At 42.0% G+C, this 17,891-nt stretch overlaps 2 protein-coding genes across 2 annotated transcripts in view; both read right to left on the reverse strand.

Moving 5' to 3' along the window:
* Positions 1-3,043, reverse strand: part of LOC307235902 (uncharacterized protein) — a gene marked incomplete at both ends in the record, with an annotated part of 34,674 nt that extends 31,631 nt beyond the window's left edge. Inside the window, 3 exon segments of the mRNA XM_080008161.1 lie at positions 234-381; positions 383-387; positions 683-3,043. Coding sequence (XP_079864287.1) covers positions 234-381; positions 383-387; positions 683-3,043 — 2,514 coding nt within the window.
* Positions 3,044-6,733: 3,690 nt separating this feature from the next.
* Positions 6,734-17,627, reverse strand: LOC307236157 (protocadherin beta-16-like). The gene is made up of 4 exons (XM_080008475.1): positions 15,306-17,627; positions 11,373-12,443; positions 9,941-9,976; positions 6,734-8,780 (listed from the first exon to the last, which is right to left on the reverse strand). Exons 1-3 carry the CDS (start codon positions 17,592-17,594, stop codon positions 9,965-9,967), a joined length of 3,372 nt encoding a protein of 1,123 aa, XP_079864601.1. The 5' UTR covers positions 17,595-17,627; the 3' UTR covers positions 6,734-8,780; positions 9,941-9,964.
* Positions 17,628-17,891: the final 264 nt, after the last annotated feature.

Genomic DNA, 17,891 nt, shown 5'->3' on the forward strand with positions numbered 1-17,891 from the left:
ATATGTGTCCAAAACAAAACAGCCATTGAAATGCATTCGACCTCAAATTTGTTGTCATGGGTGAATCATTCATTTCAGCACCACGGAGAGATCAATAAAACACCAGCTCGTTTGGCTTTTGATGGATTAGTGAAATTACTTTACTCTATTAAAAGGACATTTACTTATATTTCGGAAAATGGTTTGGTTACTTGATATGTTTAGAGTCTTTAGACATAAAACATAGCACGTACCTGTCCCGACCTCCTGTCGGGAACCACTAGAGTTTTCCCATTGCTTCCTGTGGTGATAGTAGAGCCAAAGCGCATCCTGGCTCCAACTAACTTGTTACGCTTGTCTCCAGATCTGTACTGGATGCTGTGACACAGAGTCCCATCATAAAAATGTCTTGTTGTGACTTGGAAGAATAATCCGTAGATTTGGAGCACTGCATTACAACCATGACTATGATACTAAAGAGGAAAAGTGTTAAAACGGAGCCCAAAGTTATTATCAAATAGAATGGAATTTCATTTTGTCCCTGATTTTTCGCTGCATTGCTAATGTGGGTTCCACAACCTGGACAATCACAATAGCTGTTACTGAGAGCGACACGTTCCCATTGTCTTTCACAAGAGTATATGCATAATAAATCCACCACAACGCATTCCAACACTTATACAAGTAATTAAACATGCCTTACCTCTCTGGACGCTTGCCTTCCACCAGGGTGCACAAGAGTATTCCCATTGCTTCCTGGAACTATAGTAGAGCCAATACTCATTCTGGGTCCAACTAACATGTACCGCTTGTCACCAGATCTGTACTGGATGCTGTGACACAGAGTCCCATCGTAGTTCATTTCTGGCAAATGCTTGGAGGAATAGTCTGCACTTTTGGAGCACTGCATTGTGATTAACACTATTATGCTGATGAGAAACAGTGCCGAAACCGAAGCCAATGTTATCATCAAATAAAACGCCACATCGTTAACTGCGTTATCACTTGGAGCAGTTTTCACATCAGAAGCTGCAAACGCCTCTTTGGGCTCCACAACCTTGACAATCACAGTAGCTGTTGCTGAGAGCGACACGTTCCCATTGTCTTTAACCAGTATGACCAGTTTATGTTCAGCCTCGTCTGTCTCTGTGAATGAGCGAAGTGTTCTTATCTGTCCAGTATAGCGGTCCAGACTGAACCGATTGTGGTCCTTAACTTCTTGCAAAGAATATAACAACCAACCGTTATATCCAATGTCGGGGTCACAAGCTCTGACTTTAGTCACCAAATGTCCTGCAGCCACATTGCGAGGAATCTCCTCCACACCTTCAGCAGAACCATTCGTTTTCACTGGATACAAGATAACTGGAGTGTTGTCGTTCTGATCCAGAATGAACACGTTCACTGTTACGTTGCTGCTTAAAGATGGAGTCCCAGAATCTGTGGCAATGATGTGGAACTGAAATGCTTTCAAAGTCTCAAAGTCAAAGGTCTTAAGCGCATAAACAGTGCCATTTGCTTCATTGATATTCAGAAAGGAGCTGACACTGGGCACCGAATTCTTACGGTCGAGCGAATATGAAATCGCAGCATTTGAGCCCTCATCTGAATCCGCTGCGCTCACCCTGAACACCGACATGCCAGGCTTGTTGTTCTCCACCACATAGAAGGTGTAAGGATCTTCCATGAACATAGGTTTGTTATCATTGACATCCAGCACCTCTACCTTAATCACCTTAGTAGAAGACAGAGCGGGGCTGCCCAAGTCTCTTGCCGTTATCGTGACGTCATACAGGTGTGCAGACTCCCTGTCCAGGAGACCCTTGGTGATCAGAGAGTAGGAGTGTCCATCTGGAGACTGCTTCAGGTCAAACGGTAGATGGCCCGGTACACTGCAGACCACCTGCCCGTTCACACCGGAGTCATGGTCCGCGACTCCCATTAAAGCCACCACCGTCCCAGGCGGCGCATCCTCGGGGATATGTCTGGAAGTGGACGTGACATCTATTTCGGGGGCGTTGTCGTTCACGTCTTCTACCTTGACAACCACGTTGCAATGCGTGGAGAGAGACACCGCACCTCTGTCGGCGGCCAGGACCTTAATCTCGTACGATTGCTTCTCCTCGAAATCAAGACCACCCTTGACTGTCAGTTCGCCTGTTCTGCTGTCCAGTTCGAATGGCTCCGATGTTAATCCCCTTAGTTTAGCCCTCAGAGAATATTCAATCTCACCGTTCGCACCTTCGTCGGAATCAGATGCATTGATCCTAAACAGGAACGATCCTGCAGGTGCGTTTTCCTTTATCGCGACTGTGTATTTCTGTTTGTCACACACAGGGGAATTATCATTTATGTCAGAAACAACAATAGTTATATTCATTGCGCCAGATTTCGGTGGTTTCCCACCATCTACAGCCGTTAATATTAAACTGTGCTGCGCGGTGTGCTCTCTGTCTAACGGTCGTTGTAATATCAGAAATGGGACTTTACCATCCTCCCCAAATTCTTCTGTGTCCATCCGAAAATACGGATTATGGCTTAATTTATAGGACTGCAAGGCATTCGAGCCAACATCGGAGTCGTGCGCTCCATCCAATTGAAATCGAGCTCCAACTGCCACCGACTCCAGTATTTCTAGTGTGTAGTTGTATTCCTGGAATTTCGGGGTGTGATCGTTTACATCAATTATTTCAATTACCACTTGGTGCATTTCCAAAGGGTTCTCCGTCACAGCTTTTAGTATTGTGAGACACGGGACGCTCTGACCACACAAGTCCTCCCTGTCTATTCTGTGATGCACCAACAAAGCGCCGTCTCCCTGGTTCACCTGAAACAGCTCCTGCTTTGTTCCGGACACAATGCGAAGATTCCTCTGCGATATTCTCCCCGCATCTAATCCAAGGTCCTTGGCTATATTCCCAACTGCTGCCCCGACCTGTGATTCTTCCTGGATCGAGTATCGTATTTGTGCTGATATTCCATCTAGGTAAATCTCCATCAACAGAGCAAGGGGGAACAGCTTCCACATCCCCAGCGACCGTCGGTCGACGTGTATTTTTCCCATTATTCCAAAAAATAGTCCGCATGCAGCGGCCTCTCCCGAAAAAAAAATCGCAATTCTGTAGAGCTGTGTCAAATTTCTCTCCCGGTGCGTTCTGATGAAAGCACCAGTCGGCTCCGTGAATCAAGACTGATCGGGCCTCTCTGATTTACGAGGCGGTGGCAGGATTTTCTTTTGTAGAAATGGTTTCGTTCTACACGGTTCAGCAAGAATTGATCATCAGTTCCACCTGGCGGCGGAATGGGCGCTCCTCTTCCCCAACCGCCAACAAAATGATGATAGTTGATAGACATACAGAAATACATATATCCTACCTGGAAAGGTAATTATGAGGTATTATTTATTTATTTATTTATGTTTTTTTTTTTTTTGTTTGTTTTTTTAATAAAATAATAATAATAATAATATAGATTTTTTTCAGCCATTGTATAAATAAATCCCATTAAGACCAATATCTCCTTTGCAAGGAAGACCTGTTCACATGCCTACATGGATACAAGTACACATACACAACGTACAATTAGACAGAAATCTAAAGCGTAACAGAACAGAGAAATAGCACACTCCACGGCCATTCAAAGTCTACAGTGAATATACAGTTAATATACAGTGTGTGTGCGTGTGTGTGTGTGTGTGTGTGTGTGGGGGGGGGGGGGGGGCTTTCCAGATCACGCCCACTGTCGCTCCTGTTGAAAAAAAGTGAACAGCGACAGCGTGTGGCTCCAAACGCATGTGCAGCCAGTACGGATTGTGACGCAGGTGACGCATTCTGTCGATTTTGTGCCACTGTGCCTCTGCGACTGCGCACGCACAGCAATGCGCTACAGCAGACCACGTGGAAATCAGTCAAATCATTTCATATATATATATATATATATATATATATATATATATATATATATATATATATATATATATATGTAAAATCAAAGAGCCGTCTTTGTTTACATATAATGTTATCCCCCCCCACCCCCTTATTATTGTAATACATAGACATATGTTTTTAATACCCATGACAACGCTTGCAAAACCCTTGTTGCTCCCGAAGGAGGTTGCTTGTCAGAATGGAGAACTGCAGGCTGCCTCAGAGCTGCAGAGAACGCACCGCTCGTTGCCTAGGCAACGGAGCCCGACGAGGCAGGTCTCTTTCCATGGTGCTGAAAGAAAGCAGGCTCGCATGGAGGGAAAGGGAGGTGGGTGTGTCTTTGGTCCAAACAAAGAAAATCAGCTTCCTCAATTTTTCAAATTATTTTTTATCTCCATATTCGAATATGATTTCCCTTCAAAACCACATTTCAGACTGTTTTTTTTAGGTTACTATTTATTTCAGACACTTTTCATACAGTTTAATAGGATATCATATATTAAATCCATATTTCATAGAGTATATTCAGATGTAATTTATTTAAGCCAGATTTCATACAGTTTATTAGGATATCATTTATTTGCCTATGTGACACAGGTTCCTGTGTTTGTGTTTATTATAACATCTATGTGAAACGATTGCGTTATCTCTCGTACAGTAAAACAAATGTGTAAAATGCAGATCCCCAGACATCCTGAGGAAATCTGTCATCACTGCTGGTTCCATTGTGTCTGTCAGCTTATTATCGCCTGCAGGTTGGCATGTTAGTGTGCGGTTGCGTTTTGGTTCATTACTGTGTGTGCGAGTCATTGTGTTAGTCTGTCAGTGGTTCAAAGCAGCTGAGACGAAGCGGTAGGCGAAGCTTCTATCTGGGGCACACGGCAGTGGAGAAGGAGCCCGGGCGTACAGTAATACCCTGGAGAGAATTAATACATAAATAGTCCTAAGGTAAACGGAACATGTAAAAAAAAAAAAGAAAAACAGACCAATAAAAGACTAAATAAAAACGAAGATCCATTATTCATGTTTATTCATTTTGAATCAACACATGGTAATATCTTATTCTGCTGAGGCGAAGAGGGGAAAGAGGGTGTGGAAACAGATGCTCTTAGTAGGACTGCATGTCACTTTGATGATTGGAACAGTGATCTCAAGCTGTCGGTGGAGATGAGGTCATTGAATCACACAGACTAATGCACACACACACACACACACACACACACACACACACACACAGACACGGACACACGACCAGCTGAAACCCAAGCAAACAAAGGGAGCCCGAGTTAAGACTTGTCCAATCATATGTTTCTATGTTCAATTAGATCTAAAAGGCCACTTTCAGCCATTATGTGAATGGGCATGAGCCTGTGCACTGATTGCATCATGGAGTTAGTTGTTTTAACCCCAAAAAATGTACAAGTAAACAATTCAAAATCTAATTATTATTATACAGAAGAACATCAGTTTCAAGAATCACAAATCATAACTCTATTTTTTTTACAACCGTACAATTTTGTAATAAGAATGTTTCATTGGTGCATGTGCAATGTGACCTGAATAAAATATAGTCTTGGCAAAGTAAAATTTCTGAGCCTTTAGTAAAGGAGATGAGAGCAGTTTGTCTGTAGTGGAAATATTTATTAATCAGAGGGGATATAATGTTCAGACAGAAAGTAAGAAAATAAAGGTAAAAAACAGGATCCTCTCAAGTCCACTCCTAATCAAACAAATCGGCATACATATACCCACGTACACACATGCTCGCACTCTCACACACACAAGCAACCGCGCTGACGGACGCGCACGCACCCACGCACACATGCACACACACACATACACATAAAGGAGGATTTATAGAGGACTGGCAAATCAGCACCTGAATGTCCATGCTGCAAAACATCAATAGCACATATTATGGATGATATTGTCAGTATTCTCAATATGTTCTCTTTCGACACAGTAGATCTCTACTTATATATCCCTGTGGATATCCAACATCAATTAGAAAGAGCAATGCAAATTTCATAGAAAAATTACATTGTCTTTTTTTTTGTGTGTTTGTGTGGGTGGAGAACTTTTTTTCTGTTTGAGGCCAGATTAATGATTACATATATTATAGTTGGCCATAGACTGCTATGCACTCTTAAAGAAAACTATGAAAGAAATAATACTAGCAGTATTAACTATAAAATACAAATAGGTTGTTTTTATTTTTTCAAGGCAATCATGATTTGTAAATTAAAGTAAACAGAAGATTACATTCATGCAGTGTGAAAAAATATATAATCTATAAAAATTCTTGGAAAAGCCTTGTGTAATGTGTGATGATAACTGGAGGGCTGTAATCGGCCAGCAGGCCTCATTTTCCCTCACCCTGGCCTATGGCTTTTCTGCATTGGCCCACATCATTCTATGATGTGGGGAAAAAAGTGCAGTAGGATATTTCCAAATTAGAACAGCTCTCCATAATGGGTGAGGCGTAATTGTGTGCCTTTTTCACGCTAGATCAAATTCAATCAATTTACCGTAGTGCAGTTCAAATCTCAGGCAGGAAAAGACAAAACTGTTGAAATGGCAATCATTTCCCCAGTAAAAGCTATCAAATTTCAGTACCAAGTCTACTGTGTTTGTCTATTTATAAACAACACCCCTAAAACAAAGAAGAAAAAAAACTGTATCCGAAAGCAGTCTAGATCTAGAATAAATTAAAGAATCTAACGGCCCCAACCAGGCAATGACTAAGTAATCACAGCAGAATTTTATCATGAGTTTAATGGCATTATTTAAAGCATTTCACATGATATTGAAGAGCTGCAGGTAATATATTCTTCTCACTTAGTAAATCTGTCTTTTGATTTAGTCTAAGTGACCATACATACAGTATATGTCTTGACACAAAATCCAGAAATGCAGTAGTTCATTTGACTGTTTCTCTTTTTCTATAATGCAGTAATGTTATATTTAACAGGATGCCATAGCATACACTGTGCTCACACTAAATAAGTTACTATACTTGCTGCATCAAAAATCACTGTACAAAAGCATTTATATGCTGTTCTATGCCATTCTACGATACAACTTTATATTGTGCAATGGATGTAAGTCACGACTTAAGATTTTGGCAACTTAATTCCCAATTACTGTACTGCAATACTTGGTCCATTGATTTCATTGCACAATAGTTCCAAAGTTTTTCTTCATTAAAAAAAATTATACAATAAGAAAAGTCATTGTTATAGATACATTGATATACTGTATATACATTGAAACATACAATAGAACATAGACCAATTAAGAATTGACATACATCATATGTATGCAGATTTGTTTACTTATAATGTATATACAGCATATATGGACAACAATCATTAATACATTATAGATTGGCATGATAGTCATTCATTAAAATAAACCACATCACATTACAGTTACTCAAAGCAAACATAAGGCTTCGATACTTCATGTGACAAATACGTGGGTGAATCTGTTACCTAATCTCAATAATTTGGTCAAAACTTAAAAGACATACTGTAGTTGATCAGTATAACCTAAATTCATTCACACTGTTCACTTGTGCTCATTTAAATTTACTAGACAAATGACAGAATATACAATTGGCAAAGTGAGGGAGATTTCTATTTCTTTATACAGCGGTGTCAAAATTAGCAGAACATTCAAACACATTTAGCATTGAATAAATGGATTACTGAATTAATTATAGAGTGACTATGCTGCTCTCTCAGAAACTATGAAATTCTTTAAGAACTGTCTAACATTTCTGAGGATCTGAAAAATCTGTCATTTGAATGTATTTTCCATGAGTCATTATTGTGGTCCCAGAGTTCATGTCACCTTTTACTTCTTAAAATACAGAGGCCATGTAATGCTTCATACGGCAAAAAAATAAAACCACTGTTTCAGATCTGAAATGATCAAAGAAATAAAATAACTTTCATATTACATGCAAATAAAGAAAGGCAAATATTTATAAGTTAAAAAAAAGGCCTCAGTCATTGTTAACCAATTCATTGCTTAATGGGACTCAATCTGATGAGTCTGACACACATTTAGGCCTAGAACACACAAAGCACAACATCAATTACACAGCGTAAGACTACTAAAGGCTAGCACATTTTCAATACACCAATTACCAAATCCCATTTCTGCCACACTTTCAAACGCTTGATGCTTTTTATGCATTTAATCAAATTCCTGTGCTATTTACTGTTTCACTCTGCAGTCAATCTAATGTTGCATTTCACACCAGTACTATTATAGGGAAATACTATGCACACTGATCAAAACACAGAGAAGCTATTTTCTAATTTTAGAGAAGGGAAAGCATCTCATGAAGGCAGTTCAACATTACAATGCTGAACATCCCAATCCAACATTCCATCCACTGGTACATGTTGTGGCTTCATTGAAATGAACCGATGCGTCTTGATGTAGTTTGTTTCACCGCAAAGTTCTCTCTTTCCGACGGCTTTTTAAACCAGGAGGTCTAAAGCAATAGCTGTGACCATGCAAATTCTTACCATGCATATTGATTTAATACAAACGTGTTGATTGGTTCAGCATGTGCTTATGGGGAAGCTGGTGTGTGGCTATAGAAGGGGAAAGATAGGGGTCACACGGAGTCACCATAGTGTCTTTAAGTCCCTGGGCATAACACTCAACCATCACAAGCAACTAGGGAGCATCCATGGGGCTTGTGCAAGGATTGATGATGGGAGATTGGGAAGGAGTGGGGGCACGCTCAGACATGGAGGGGGTATGGTTGAGGGCTTCACCTTTCTTCTGTTATCGGGGTACCTCTTGGCATCACTCCAGTGGATTTTACGTCGAACTGCCGCTGCTAGTGGTGGATTCCTGCCAATGAGAAAATATGATTACACATCACAGGAGAGAGCTAAAAGACCGGCCAGACTGTGACATGTCTCATGCAGCCGTGGTCTGTCACTCAGACAGGGGCTTCAGGCAGTACAACGCACTGGTTTGGTGCTGGGCAGCGCCCTTGGACATGTGGGGTATATCAATGGAATCCATGCTCCAAATATGTGAGGACAGTGGCTGCTCGGTAACTGTGCGATTGGTTTCACTTTGTGTCTCTGCTACTCAAAGAATAAGGACACAAACCACACTGCAGTAAATAGGAATTCACAAGTCCCATCCTGTGGACTAAGAACACATTTAACCATACAGTCTAATAACACACACACACACACACAAAACACTCCAATTATACACAAACACAAACAAACAATCTGAAATGGAAATGTTCCAAATCTTCATCTTTAGTGATGGGAATAAATGTGATGAGCAGATTAATTTCACGTGCACCAGTGAAAAGTAAAACTGTTATATACAGTATACCACACAGTATGCAATATTGAAAATGGCTAAGTCAGAAGGGGGAATCAGTGAGGCATTCAACAAAATAGATTATTTTTTGTAAGAAGAATAAGGGTTTCATAATGATTATTCTATGAGCAAAGGGGGAGGTGGGTGACTCTGGCACAGAAGTCAAGTGATTTATCAGCAAGGGCAATCACTAGGAAGGACGTACCTTTATAATACCCCTTAATCTGGATGGGCAGTTTTACTTGATTCACTGCCAAACAGACCACAGATTATCATTATTACCATCACATTAGGACATTTTGTCTTTTTGCAAAGGGTAAAACAAGGCCGTTCATATAAACCATGAGGTAGATGAGAGGTATATTATATTAACGTTTCATGGAAAGATAAAGTTATGTTACAGTTCAGAAACTGTAGTGCTTTTAAGAAAGTGGTAGTATTATCTGTTACGGTCTGAACAGACTTATTTTAAGTGGGAATGTAAAAGGTGAGTCTCTGTCGCAAGGAACCAACTTCAAAAACAAGCGCTAGTGTGCTCTCCAAGAGGGGAAAAAATAACAAAATAGTTCAGAGTACAAAACAAACACAAATCTGCTCAAACACTTAGTTGTATAAGGCCATAACGAGGGTCCTGGACGGGGGGGAGGGGGCGGGAGACTCCTGCATACCTCCAGTTTCCGGGCGGACTTCCCTCATTTAGGATACTTTAGAGTGGGAAGAAAAACAGACAAACAAGGAATTCAGAGGTCGGCTCATTAACAGGCACAAAAAGGGATTGGTGTGCGTATTAAAATGGTTCAATTAATTTCAATTCAACATTATTTTTTTCCTACCTTAAACTGAAATGATTGCAGATTGAATAATGACAAGTAAAGGTACAATAGTTCAATTTAAATTGTATCAGAGAAATACCATAGACTCCACATGGATGGTATGGTTATAGCTTGTGTAGTATACAATGACAAGAAAAAAAGGGTTAGTCAGCAATTAGTCTGTGTGGTGCTGGACAGGAGCAACCTTTAAACAAATCAAACACAACACAACAACACAGGTGGTTAACAGCCTGGTCTCACTTCACAGTATACCCTCCAGATGGAGCAGTTTGTAAACAAGCCGTATGTCATTCTGTAAAGGCAATAGTGTTAGTAAGAGCAATGTTAGATCTTAGCAACATGCTAAAACATACAGTACATTTAACAATACAATATACAACACAATTTATTCCGCCTCATACTGACCATATTAACCAACTTAAAATATGAAGACAAGGTTTGACAGCAGAGCTGATAATGTTTAAAAGTGTGTTCATTCCACTGTTTTACTGAGACAGTATGAAAACTGCTTAACAGCGCTGATGGGTTCAGGAATTGGTTGCGATGTTATGGTGATGCTGGCAAAAGCAAGCTCCCCCTAAAATACGGACACATTTATGCCACAGACCTCTTTCTGTTCTCTCCTTCACTGAGGACGCAACAGAAAAGAAGGAAACTGCTCCACAGATGGGGCATGACAGGTCGAAGATCCTACAAAATTATGGCTCGAGTAGCTATGCCTCCTGGTGTCATCATGAAATAAATACTACCACACACACACACACACACACACACACACACACACACACACACACACACACACACACACACACACACACACACACACACACACACACACACACACACACCTACCAGTGTCATGTCTCACACTGGCACATTGATTTAACCTAGACATTGGCAGTCAGTGCCAGTGGAGATAACAGCACAGCGAAAATCTCAACACTGATAAACAAACCACAGGTTTATTAGTCGGGAAAATAAAAAGCCTCTCAACAGCATGAGCTCCTGATCCCAATTCATTACAGGGGGAGATGATCTAAATACATTACTGTGTGTGTGTGTGTGTGTGTGTGTGTGTGTGTGTGTGTGTGTGTGTGTGTGTGTGTGTGTGTGTGTGTGTGTGTGTGATGTCAAATAAACAAGAAAAGACAGCATTATCAATATTTGTTTTTTGATAGATTTGATATTGAAAGTTTTCATTTAACTAATTTTAGATCTGTATGAAAGGACAGTTTTGCTTAGGATTTGGAGGGAGCCTGGTTCATACCTGTAGAGTAGAGGCTGCTGAGTCACTAGTCTCTGTCAGTCCTGTGCTTCTTGGTAAACTGGACACGATGTACCTGGAGCCTTTAGGCGCAGGCTGTCTGACCACCAGCTTCCCCTTCCTGGTCTCCGCTAGAAACAGACTGTACCAGTAGGCATCGTTGGAGACCAGGGTGGAATCTGCGATAGTGGAGTTCCTCTCACTGATCACACTATTCCTGCAGGGAGGAGCTGCTTTGCTGGTTTTGGGTTTCTGACACTTTATCACAATAGTGACCAAGATGGTGATCAATAAGAGAAAGGACACTGAGCCCAGGCCGATGACCAAGTACAGATTTAAGTCTGAAAAGATGTCGTATCCGAGTGGTACTTCAGTCAAATCTGAGTGGGTCTTAACAGCAGTTTCCACTGTGGACAGCTTGATGGTAACTGTTGCAGAGAGAGCAGGCTCCCCGTTGTCCTTGGCAACAACAACCATTCTTTGGTGAAGTGGATCTCTGTAGCTGAACATTCTCATTGTCCGGATCTCTCCATTGTATTGGTCCAGACTGAATAAGGTGGCGTCTGTCACCTGTAGAAACTGGTAGGTAATCCTTGAGTTCAGTACAGAGTCAGTGTCGATGGCTATCACCTTGGAAACCAGGGAGCCTTTATCAGTAGATCTGGGAATCTTCTCCTCCACCACTGAGCCATGAGCGCGCCATGGAGACACTATGACAGGAGAGTTGTCATTCTGGTCCACAATAATAATGTGTACAGTAACGTTACTGCTGAGAGGAGGAACACCAGAGTCTCTGGCCTCAATGTGGAACAGGAACTCCTTTTCTATCTCATAGTCAAACGTCTTCAGTCCATAAAGATTACCATTCTCTGGGTTGATTGAGAACAGCATGGACATAGAAGTGTTTGCTATCTCTTTCTCTAAAATGAAATAAACTAAATACTGGTTTTCATGAAGATCGGGGTCATATGCAGTGAGGGAACTAAGCAAGGCCCCAGGAGCATTGTTTTCCATTACACGTATTGTATAGAACGACTGGGGGAATTTGGGGACATTATCATTAACATCCAGTAGCTCTAAAGTCATTGTTTCGTTGTCAGATAAAGGAGGAGAGCCTCTATCTGTGACTGTGAAAGTGATTTCATATTCTGGAACTTTTTCACGGTCCAATGGCTCTGAGATTACTAATTCAAAGTAGTTATCAGAGGATTCTCTCAGTTTGAATGGCATGAAATCAGGAATAACAAGATCAACTTTTCCATTATCACCCGAGTCTTTATCGCCAACACTAAGCACTGCTATCACTGTGCCTATAGGTGCATCCTCTCTGACAGGACTTTGGAAAGACTTTATGGAAATATCTGGATGGTTATCATTCATATCAGTAACCAATATTGTCAATTTACATTGCCCAGACAACGAATTTGTGCCTTTATCAGTAGCAATAATCTCCATATCATATATTTTGAAGTCTTCATAGTTGATCATGTGTTTTACACTGATCTCACCAGAACGCGGGTTTAATCTGAAAGTATTTTGCGTTTTCTCCGATGTATATAAACTGTACGAGTAAACTATTTCTGAGTTCGAGCCTTCATCTAAATCAGAAGCATTCACTTGAATTACGAGGCTTCCGATGGGAGCGTTTTCCATCACATGTATCCTGTAGCTTTCCTTGTCGAACGACGGGGCGTTGTCGTTGATGTCGAGGACGCGCACAACGACATTGGCCGTGCCAGAACGCGCAGGGACGCCCCCGTCCACGGCAGTGAGCACCAGACTGTGGACTGCCTGGCTCTCCCTATCCAGCGCCCTTTTTAGAATCAAGTCCGCGAACTTTGACCCATCCCTCCCCGTCTGAATCTCGATCGCAAAATGATCGCTGGAGCTCAGGTGGTAGTCCTGGACGGAGTTCGCTCCGACGTCAGGGTCCACCGCGTTGTTCAGGGAGAAGCGCTCCCCCACCGAGCTCGACTCGGAAATGTCCAAATGCATCGTTTCGCGGCGAAAACGCGGCGCGTTGTCGTTGATATCCAAGATCTCCACCTCGATGTTAAACATGCGTGTTGGGTTTTCAAGCGTTGCATCCAATTTCAGGAAACATGACGTCGTGGTTTTCAGTGACGGACATAACTCCCTGTCGATCTTCTCCAAAATATAAAGCTCTCCCGTGTCCTTGTTGATGTCGAGGTATTTCTTATTGGCCACCACATCTATCCGCATTTTTCTTGTGTTGAGCGTCCTGGTGTCCAGCCCCAAATCAGAGGCTAAATTGGCAACGACGGAGTGTTCCTCCATCTCCTCCGGAATGGAGTAGTGCATTACGCCCCTTGCTGGATTCACGACGGAGAGGAGAAGGAACAACGTCCAAACCGGGCGAAGCAAAAGACGCGCCATCAGACTGACGGATACTTCCGCGCGTTGGTTCAGGTGGACGTCTTGTGGCGTTTTTATTATGGAGAGCCCAACGTGCCACAACTCGCCTCTATTTTATGGTTTGTGACCGCAGACCGCATGAGGGGTTCGCACCACGGAGCCAAGCTCTCGGGATCCGCGGGGTGTCCAATGGAGTCCCGGCACTTCCAGTTACGCACAGGAAAAGCGTCGCCACGCTGATGACGTCACCAAACGGCCAGACCCCTTTTAAAGCGAGCAGCGACCACATCGGTTTATTTTGAGTTATACCGCGTAGTTTAGGAGAGAGGAGAGATTTTGAATAAGTGCTCGTTGTAACGCCACGATATCAAACGCAGTGTTGGAAAAAACGAAGTACAAGTGTTTAGTCACTGTGTGCCTTCATACGTGTTTCAAGTATCTGTTCTTGAGTTTTTACTCCATCGCAGCTCGAATAAAATATCTATACTTTTATTTGTAACTCGGTCGTGTTACATTTTTTTGTTTGTATTAATGAGGGTTCATATTTATATTTGTATATGTTTGTTAAGTACTATGACACCGCCGCTAGCACTTTTTGTAAATTGTAATGAGCTGCATGAGCACTCATCAGCAGAAAAGGGTATTAAGTACTTTTACTACTAATAACACGTTAGGTACATTTAAGAGCAGGTAATGTACTTTTACTTCAGGTCAAATGTCGTGTTGTTCTTGATTTGTGTCAGGGTATTTGTACATTTATTTAAGTAGAATATGTGAGTACTGATCAAAAGATAATATTTAAGTCGTTGCCTTACAAAAAAAAACGCTCAACCGCAAGATTAAAAAAGAAAAAAAAAAACGCAAGGAAATAACGTTGATTCACTTCTCTTCTTATGAATCCTCAATACACTGTACTTTTTACTTTTACTTAAACACATTTCAATGTGGTGCTGTCACCCAAGAGTAATTTTGTGTCAGGTGTATATGTGCTTTTACTAGCAAAAAGGTCTGAATATTGATCAAAAGTAAATTTTCGCATTGAGGCGTTACCAAAGAAACGTAAGTAAATTGCATTGATTTAACTTCTCTATAGGAATCGAAAATCCCTTGACAACTATCGACTTAGCTTTTGGGTAATACAATAATTATCTAGAAATTATGAGCTTACAAATACGATTTTGGAACTTTACGCGCGGGTGTGTGTGAGTAGGAATGGCTGTATATAGTTTGCCGTACACAAACGAAAAAGAGAAAAGCACGTCCACTTACATTTATAAATATCTAGAAATAGAAAAAGAGACAGATAGCCAGATAGATATACAATCGAACGCCCATACAGTACAGAAAGTTCACTTTGAAATTGCCAACCATTTACTGAATTTTGTCACAGAAATTGCAAGTGGGGGGCGCTGAATTGAAAGAGAGAGAGAGAACTAATGCAAGTGATTCCATGTATGTTTTATTCTATGTTTTGAGTCTGAAACGTTGTAATAGAGTATGCTGCATTATATAATATATAATAATTATAATTATATATATGTGGAAGAAATTGACTCTCACCTGCAAGGTGGAGGCTGCTGAGTCACTAGTTTCTGTCAGTCCTGTGCTTCTTGGTAAACTGGACACGATGTACCTGGAGCCTTTAGGCGCAGGCTGTCTGACCACCAGCTTTCCCTTCCTGGTCTCCGCTAGAAACAGACTGTACCAGTAGGCATCGTTGGAGACCAGGGTGGAATCTGCGATAGTAGAGTTCCTCTCACTGATCACACTGTTCCTGCAGGGAGGAGCTGCTTTGCTGGTTTTGGGTTTCTGACACTTGATCACAATGGTGACCAAGATGGTGATCAATAAGAGAAAGGACACTGAGCCCAGGCCGATGACTAAATACAGATTTAAGTCCGAAAAGATGTCGTATCCGAGTGGTACTTCCGTAAAATCAGAGTGGGTCTTCACAGCAGTTTCCACTGTGGACAGCTTGATGGTAACTGTTGCAGAGAGAGCAGGCTCCCCGTTGTCCTTGGCAACAACAACCATTCTTTGGTGCCGTGGATCTCTGTAGCTGAACATTCTCATCGTCCGGATCTCTCCATTGTATTGGTCCAGACTGAATAAGGTGGCGTCTGTCACCTGTAGAAACTGGTAGGTAATCCTTGAGTTCAGTACAGAGTCAGTGTCAATGGCTATCACCTTGGAAACCAGGGATCCTTTATCAGTCGATCTGGGAATCTTCTCTTCCACCAATGAGCCGTGAGCGCGCCATGGAGACACTATGACAGGAGTGTTGTCATTCTGGTCCACAATAATAATGTGTACAGTAACGTTACTGCTGAGAGGAGGAACACCAGAGTCTCTGGCCTCAATGTGGAACAGGAACTCCTTTTCTATCTCATAATCAAATGTCTTCAGTCCGTAAAGATTACCATTTTCTGGGTTGATTGAAAACAGCATGGACATAGAAGTGTTTGCTATCTCTTTCTCTAAAATGAAATAAACTAAATACTGGTTTTCATGAAGATCTGGGTCATATGCAGTGAGGGAACTAAGCAAGGCCCCAGGAGCATTATTTTCCATTACACGTATTGTATAGAACGACTGGGGGAATTTGGGGACATTATCATTAACATCCAGTAGCTCTAAAGTCATCGTTTCGTTGTCAGATAAGGGAGGAGAGCCTCTATCTGTGACTGTAAAAGTGATTTCATATTCTGGAACCTTCTCACGGTCTAGTCGCTCTGAGACAACCAATTCGTAATAGTTGTCAGATGATTTCCTCAGCATAAACGGGAGATTTGTCTGTATACTTAAATCAACAATTCCATTGTCGCCTGAATCTTGATCACTAATGCTAATAACTGATATTACTGTATCCACCGCTATATTCTCTTTGACTGGACTTTGGAATGATTTAATTGATATTTCTGGATGATTGTCATTCATGTCTGTCACCAGGATTGTGAGTTTGCACTGCCCCGATAAAGAATCGGCTCCCCTATCCCGAGCCATTATTTCCATGTCATAGATTTTAAAATCTTCATAATTCACCATTTCTTTCACTCTTATCTCACCAGTTTTGGAATTTAAACTGAACGTGTCTTGTGCCTTTTCTGACGTGTACAAGCTGTATGCGTACACTAGCTCTGAATTAGAGCCTTCATCTAAATCAGTAGCATTCATTTTCACAACGAGGCTTCCAACGGGGAGGTTTTCCGTAATATTTATGCTGTAATTTTCCTGATCAAACTGAGGGGAGTTGTCATTTGTATCCAGCACTCGAACAATAATGCGGGCGGTGCCGGAGCGTGTGGGAACCCCACCGTCGGTCGCCGTCAGTATTAGATCATGGAGCGGTTGCAGCTCCCGGTCCAAAGACTTTTTCAGAACCAAATCGGTAAACTTGGACCCGTCCCGACCAGTATGGATTTCTATTCCAAAGTGCTCGCTCTCGCTGAGATAATAGCTTTTGATCGAGTTCGTTCCAATGTCCGGGTCGACGGCGTTGGTCAGAGCGAACCTCTCGCCCGCAGCGGTGGATTCAGAGATGTCCAGGTGCATCGTGTCCCTCCGAAAATGCGGCGCGTTGTCATTAATATCCAGTATTTCCAATTCGATGTTAAACATCCGGACGGGGTTCTCGATGGTTGCGTCCATCTTGAGGAAACACGTCGTCTTGGATATGCAGAGGTGCTCCCTGTCGATTTTCTCGACGATGTACAGCTCCCCGGTGTCTTTGTTCACGTCCACATATTTTTGGTTCGCGATCACGTCGAGGCGCATCTTCCGTGCGCGCAAAGCCGGCACGTCGAGTCCCAAATCGACAGCCAAATTGGCGACGACGGACCCCTCTTTCATCTCCTCGGGAATGGAGTAGTGGGTTACTGAGGCTGCTATGTGCAATTCGTTTAGTAAAACAATGAATAGGTACACATACCTTGTCTGCGAATGGGTTTTTCGCGGTATCATTGTTGATTCTACTCCGAAACCAAATAGTTTATCTGACCGCGCGTGTTGCTGGCGAGGTAAAGAATTCCAATACAGGTGAACTAATCGGTATATCATCGATATTAGTCCCCGGTGGGTGGATTCAGCGTTACGAGAGCACCCGTGTTAGCTTCGTCTCGCACGGGCTGAAGCTCTGTCGACAGCTCT

This window comes from Zeus faber, assembly GCF_960531495.2.
Source record: "Zeus faber genome assembly, chromosome: 10".
Lineage (NCBI taxonomy): Eukaryota > Metazoa > Chordata > Actinopteri > Zeiformes > Zeidae > Zeus > Zeus faber.

Coding starts and splice junctions, on each gene's coding strand:
- LOC307236157 (XM_080008475.1), bottom strand. CDS start 17,594: ATGAAAGAGGGGTCCGTCGTCGCCAATTTGGCTGTCGATTTGGGACTC. Junction 12,444..15,305: donor CAGCAGCCTCCACCTTGCAG/GTGAGAGTCAAT, acceptor ATGACTTTAGAG/CTACTGGATGTTAATGATAA.